Source organism: Electrona antarctica (assembly GCF_951216825.1).
Source record: "Electrona antarctica genome assembly, contig: scaffold_128, whole genome shotgun sequence".
Taxonomy (NCBI): domain Eukaryota; kingdom Metazoa; phylum Chordata; class Actinopteri; order Myctophiformes; family Myctophidae; genus Electrona; species Electrona antarctica.
The window spans coordinates 146,036-152,951 of NW_027637099.1; the positions used below are offsets into that span (position 1 = coordinate 146,036).

The following is a 6,916-nucleotide window of genomic DNA, read 5'->3' on the forward strand; positions in this document are numbered from 1 at the left end:
GGCTCCCTCTGTCCTAGTTCACTCTTCTCTCAGTAGGGCTCCCTCTGTCCTAGTTCAATCTTCTATCAGTAGAGCTCCCTCTGTCCTAGTTCACTCTTCTCTGTAAATCAGTAGGGCTCCCTCTGTCCTAGTTCACTCTTCTCTGTAAATCAGTAGGGCTCCCTCTGTCCTAGTTCACTCTTCTCTGTAAATCAGTAGGGCTCCCTCTGTCCTAGTTCACTCTTCTCTGTAAATCAGTAGGGCTCCCTCTGTCCTAGTTTACTCTTCTCTGTAAATCAGTAGGGCTCCCTCTGTCCTAGTTCACTCTTCTCTGTAAATCAGTAGGGCTCCCTCTGTCCTAGTTCCCTCTTCTATCAGTAGGGCTCCCTCTGTCCTAGTTTACTCTTCTCTGTAAATCAGTAGGGCTCCCTCTGTCCTAGTTCACTCTTCTCTGTAAATCAGTAGGGCTCCCTCTGTCCTAGTTCCCTCTTCTATCAGTAGGGCTCCCTCTGTCCTAGTTCACTCTTCTCTGTAAATCAGTAGGGCTCCCTCTGTCCTAGTTTACTCTTCTCTGTAAATCAGTAGGGCTCCCTCTGTCCTAGTTCACTCTTCTCTGTAAATCAGTAGGGCTCCCTCTGTCCTAGTTCCCTCTGTCCTAGTTCCCTCTTCTCTGCCGTTGACTCGTTTGTGAGGGCCGGCTACAATCTGTCTTTATCCCATTTTGGTGTTTTTCAACCATTATTATAAACTGTATAGCTATTGAAAAATAGCAGATCTACAAGCTCTAAGACTAAGACTAAATATACTGACAATTTCGTTGACAAATAAAAACTAGACTAAAATGTTAGGAAGGGACTAGTGGACAAGAGATCCAGTATAATTCATTTTACAATTAGTTGCATGCTGAAAATAGCCGATCTACAAGCCCACAACGCGTTGCAGCGCGACGCGTGTGTGAGGTTGTGATAGAGATGTGTGTGAGGTAGTGATAGAGATGTGTGTGTGTGTGTGTGTGTGTGTGTGTGTGTGTGTGTGTGTGTGTGTGTGTGTGTGAGGTTGTGATAGAGATGTGTGTGAGGTTGTGATAGAGATGTGTGTGTGTGTGTGTGTGTGTGTGTGTGTGTGTGTGTGTGTGTGTGTGTGTGTGTGTGTGTGTGTGTGTGAGGTTGTGATAGAGATGTGTGTGTGAGGTTGTGATAGAGATGTGTGTGTGAGGTTGTGATAGAGATGTGTGTGTGAGGTTGTGATAGAGATGTGTGAGAGGTTGTGATAGAGATGTGTGTGTGTGTGTGTGTGTGTGAGGTTGTGATAGATATGTGTGAGAGGTTGTGATAGAGATGTGTGTGTGTGTGTGTGTGTGTGTGTGAGGTTGTGATAGAGATGTGTGTGTGAGGTTGTGATAGAGATGTGTGTGTGTGTGTGTGTGTGTGTGTGTGTGTGTGTGTGTGTGTGTGTGTGTGTGTGTGTGTGTGTGTGTGTGTGGTTGTGATAGAGATGTGTGTGAGGTTGTGATAGAGATGTGTGTGAGGTTGTGATAGAGATGAGTGTGAGGTTGTGATAGAGATGTGAAGAGGTTCTTGTACCTGATGGTTGGTCCTGAGGTTGTCGATCTGCCTGTCGTAGAGATGAGTCCAGAAGTCTTTACAGATGAACTTCATCACGTCCAGTTCATCCTTGAAGCTGGGCGAGTCCTTAGTTAACCTCAAACAGCAACACGAGGCAGAAGGAGAACAAATAACAATTACATTTATATTCTTGAAAGAACCAGTGTTGTTTTTTGTTGTTTTTGGCAGGACATTTTTTATGTTTGTTTTAGTCATAGTCTCTTGAATAGTTATCATTTAGTTTTAGTCACATTTTAGTCACCTGGAATGTCTTTGTGTTAGTCTAGTTTTAGTCGACTAATATCATAGGATTTTAGTCGACTAAAATGTATTTTGGCGGGCCTTGATGCCGTCGTAATGACTGTTTTAACACTTGCTGAAAATAGCCGTTCTACAAGCTCGTAGCTTGTAGATCTGCTATTTTCAACATGCAACCAAGTGTAAAACGACTTGTACTGGATCTCTTGTCCACTAGTCCCTTCCTAACATTTTAGTCTAGTTTTTATTTGTTGACGAAATTGTCAGTATATTTATCCTAGTTTTAGTCATCATAGCGTAGTTCATTTAGTTTTCGTCAGTGGAATTTTAGTCGACCCTGTCCTACTCTGTAGAAACACCTACCTCTCAATGAGACCCTGTAGAAACCCCTCCCTCTCAATGAGACCCTGTCCTACTCTGTAGAAACACCTACCTCTCAATGAGACCCTGAAGAAACACCTACCTCTCAATGAGACCCTGTCCGACTCTGAAGCCCATGTTCTCCAGGATGGAAACACAAGTCGCTCTGTCCTGCAACAGAGACATTAATAATACAATCAGTATTATGACCGTTCCAGTGATGTAAACATGTTTTCAATGTAATGAGTCCCAGGATGCAGGGATGGTCTTTTATAAATGAGTCCCAGGATGCAGGGATGGTCTTTTATAAATGAGTCCCAGGATGCAGGGATGGTCTTTTATAAATGAGTCCCAGGATGCAGGGATGGTCTTTTATAAATGAGTCCCAGGATGCAGGGATGGTCTTTTAGAAATGAGTCCCAGGATGCAGGGATGGTCTTTTAGAAATGAGTCCCAGGATGCAGGGATGGTCTTTTAGAAATGAGTCCCAGGATGCAGGGATGGTCTTTTATAAATGAGTCCCAGGATGCAGGGATGGTCTTTTAGAAATGAGTCCCAGGATGCAGGGATGGTCTTTTATAAATGAGTCCCAGGATGCAGGGATGGTCTTTTAGAAATGAGTCCCAGGATGCAGGGATGGTCTTTTTAGAAATGAGTCCCAGGATGCAGGGATGGTCTTTTAGAAATGAGCCCCAGGATGCAGGGATGGTCTTTTAGAAATGAGTCCCAGGATGCAGGGATGGTCTTTTTAGAAATGAGTCCCAGGGACATTGTATGAGTCCCACTTCAACCACGTTAGGAGTCATATCTTGCCATTTTTACATTTAACTCCCATTTCATTTCATATGGTTATAATGTGGTTATATTATTCATGTAGAAAACAGAAGAAGAAATGATTATTATAACTAAAGCTAGCAAAATAAACTAGAATAAAAAACAGTACAGTAGTGCATCCTGTTGTTTTATTGTGTCCCTTAACTATGAACTGCGTTTTGGGATGCAAAATGCACCCTATTTTAATCTATGCCGTTCACTCACATAGTTCAGACAGACAGACAGACAGACAGACAGACAGACAGACAGACAGACAGACAGACAGAACCTTGTTGTCCATCTCTCCCTTATTGCTGGACTGCTGCAGCTTGTAAACATGAGACACCATCTCCATGTGAAGGAACTCGAACAGAACCTCGTCTGCCATTATGTATTATCTACAACACAACAGAACAGAACATTATGTATTATCTAGAACACAACAGAACATTATGTATTATCTAGAACACAACAGAACATTATGTATTATCTAGAACACAACAGAACATTATGTATTATATAGAACACAACAGAACATTATGTATTATCTAGAACACAACAGAACATTATTTAATATCTAGAACACAACAGAACATTATTTAATATCTAGAACACAACAGAACATTATTTAATATCTAGAACACAACAGAACAGAACATTATGTATTATCTAGAACACAACAGAACATTATTTAATATCTAGAACACAACAGAACAGAACATTATGTATTATCTAGAACACAACAGAACATTATGTATTATCTAGAACACAACAGAACATTATGTATTATCTAGAACACAACAGAACATTATTTAATATCTAGAACACAATAGAACATTATTTAATATCTAGAACACAATAGAACAGAACATTATGTATTATCTAGAACACAACAGAACATTATTTAATATCTAGAACACAATAGAACATTATTTAATATTTAGAACACAACAGAACATTATTTAATATCTAGAACACAACAGAACATTATGTAACCTATTATCTAGAACACAACAGAACAGAACATTATTTAATATCTAGAACACAACAGAACATTATGTAACCTATTATCTAGAACACAACACAATACAACAGAACATTATTTAATATCTAGAACACAACAGAACATTGTGTAACCTATTATCTAGAACACAACACAACAGAACATTATTTAATATCTAGAACACAACAGAACATTATGTAGCCTATTATCTAGAACACAACAGAACATTATGTAACCTATTATCTAGAACACAACACAACAGAACATTATTTAATATCTAGAACACAACAGAACATTATGTAGCCTATTATCTAGAACACAACACAACAGAACATTATGTAACCTATTATCTAGAACACAACAGAACATTATGTAACCTATTATCTAGAACACAACACAACAGGACATTATTTAATATCTAGAACACAACAGAACATTATGTAACCTATTATCTAGAACACAACACAACAGAACATTATGTAACCTATTATCTAGAACACAACAGAACAGGACACACCAAAGAAAGTGATTAATAACGTTAATTATTGCAGTACTTTCACACCAAAGCATCTCCTCCTCAACTCAGCGTCGGAACTAGCCCAAACATTTAGACTCTCGTAGAGGTTTTTTTCGATTCTGACGAATCTCTCTAGTCTAAAAGACTAGTCCCCTAAAAAAAGTATCGTGTTTACGTTTGTGCCTCAAAATCACTCTTACCTTGTACAAATGCAAAATCTAAAATCTAAATAGTTTTGCCCCACATGTCCGGCGGGTGTCCGGGAAACAATTACACCCGTAGGGACCGTAGTTTTCAATAAAAAAAATATTTGTATCCACTCCGTCCATACTCCTCCATTGTAAATGCGCAACAGAACGTTGGCCGCGCCCCTAGTGGCCAGGGTTCTGTTGCGCATTTACAATGGAGAGAAAACCAAGATGGCCGAGACAGAGTATGGACAGAGTGGATTAAAATATTTGTTTTATTGAAAACTACGGTCCCTACGGGTGTAATTGTTTTCCGGACACCCGCCGGACATGTGGGGCAAAACTATTTAGATTTTAGATTTTGCATTTGATCAAGGTAAGAGTGATTTTGAGGCACAAACGTAAACACAAGACTTTTTTAGAGAGATTCGTCAGAATCGAAAAAAACCTCTACGAGAGTCTAAATGTTTGGGCTATGTCGGAACAGCAGTTTAGCATTGGCTCATTTTAGCCCTAAAGACATTTATTTAACTACTCACTTCTGGCCCAATAATATTATAGCTTAATCGTGAACTGTACATATGGTTTTACAACACGTGAAATGGTGCTGTCTATGGCGGTAAGTCTTGTATTAGTTTGATGAAGTGAGATAGTTTTACCTCTCGGATGACTTCCTTCCCACGTAGTAAACAAAACATCTACTTCCTGACTGTTGGATATCTGACAGCGTTGCCAGATATTGAGACAGAAATAAGCAACCGGGTCTATAAATCAAACAAACAAGCCCAAAAGAAACCACGCGTACTCCACTTTAGATCTAATATTCATCATCTATTTGAAAATGAGCCGATCTACAAGCTCACTACGAGTCTAGTAGATCTGATATTTCATAATAATATAATATATATATAATAATAATTATAATAACTAACAACAGCACGCAATATTTACAAGCAACTTTAAAAAAAAAAAAAAACATACGCAAAGTCGCTTGTAATAAACGGACATGGCAACCACTGATATCTGAGCAGGGGTCTCATTTTTGCCCTTATGGTAAAGACACTGGTAAAGAAAAAGTACTCAACATTTATTTTTCATTAAGAAATTGGAAATACTCACAAGTATTTTAGTTTTAACTCACATTTGTACTTAAGTACAGTAGGCTACTTAAGTAGCCTGTCTTGTGTCTGACACCTGTCTTGTGTCTGACCACAGCTTTGATGGATGTTCTGTAAATGCATTTGAGCGGCCATTGAACACAGAAGACACAAGAAGACACAAGTATTGAATGTGTGAATGCAGCCCAGTAAAGGCATACGGTATGTCCACACCACCCACTCCCCTCCGCCCCACCACCTCCTGTGTGCTTCGGCCATCTTGGATCCTAAACACAAATGCAAACAATGGTAATGGGGCGGGGCCCAGAAAGGCTATCATTAGCATACATTTCACGCCCTACATGGCACGAAAGAAAAGCTCCATATATGGGCATTCCCAGGCCTGTTTCAGCGCTTCTCACCCTCAGGGCGTCTTACTGGTTGGTATTGACCTCTCCGTGACCCCGGGTGTTCATTAATTAATTAATTTCTAAACACATCACACATCAAGAGACAGAATGCTTTACTCTCAAGGTAGCGTTAGCATACAGAACAGAAGAAATCCCCCCTTACTCGTTTTGTTGCCGTCGTCTTCTCTTCAGCCACTGCACCCCCAGGAAGGTCACCCCGCCCCCTACACACACCACGGACGCCACGATGGCGATGATGATGGCGATGTCAGGTGCACCGGGGGGCGGGGCTCCGGTCGGTTGTGGCCCTGGCGTGACAGTGACAGGTTTAATGGTGACATGGACGCCAGGTTTCGTAGGGATGACGTCACCTTCTGGCTTCTGTGTCGTAGGGGTGACGTCACCTCCTGGCACCTGTGTGGTGGTAGGGATGACATCAGACTCAGGCTCAGGGGGCTCAGTGACGTTGAGCACGAAGGTCATTCTTGAGAAAACGGTTCCCGAAGAACGATTCGTCAGTGAACACCTGTAAGTGCCCTGCATTCCCGTAGACACATTCATCATCAACATGTAGGAATCATTGGTCACCTTCAACGTTTTAAAGTCACTGTCAGCTGACTGGTTCAGTTCTGGGGTCCACTCATAGAGGTTCAGTTCTGGGGTCCACTCATAGAGGTACTGCGTGGT

General features: G+C 40.8%; 1 protein-coding gene across 6 annotated transcripts in view; it reads right to left on the bottom strand.

Moving 5' to 3' along the window:
- trappc6bl (trafficking protein particle complex subunit 6B, like) overlaps positions 1-5,914 on the bottom strand; it is a 47,389-nt gene extending 41,475 nt beyond the window's left edge. For 3 of the 6 annotated variants that reach the window (XR_013789479.1, XR_013789480.1, XM_079531988.1), the window contains exons 1-4: positions 5,382-5,439; positions 3,304-3,412; positions 2,305-2,372; positions 1,563-1,689 (exon numbers count right to left, since the gene is read on the bottom strand). Coding sequence is in view for 4 of the 6 variants with exons in the window: in XM_079531988.1 (XP_079388114.1) it covers positions 1,563-1,689; positions 2,305-2,372; positions 3,304-3,402 (294 nt within the window). In the remaining 2 variants the exon portion in view is untranslated. Of the gene's footprint in view, positions 1-1,562; positions 1,690-2,304; positions 2,373-3,303; positions 3,413-5,381; positions 5,440-5,841 lie in introns of those variants that run through there. The other 3 variants (XM_079531990.1, XM_079531989.1, XM_079531991.1) reach the window with 3 other exon arrangements.
- Between the last annotated feature and the right edge of the window lie 1,002 nt (positions 5,915-6,916).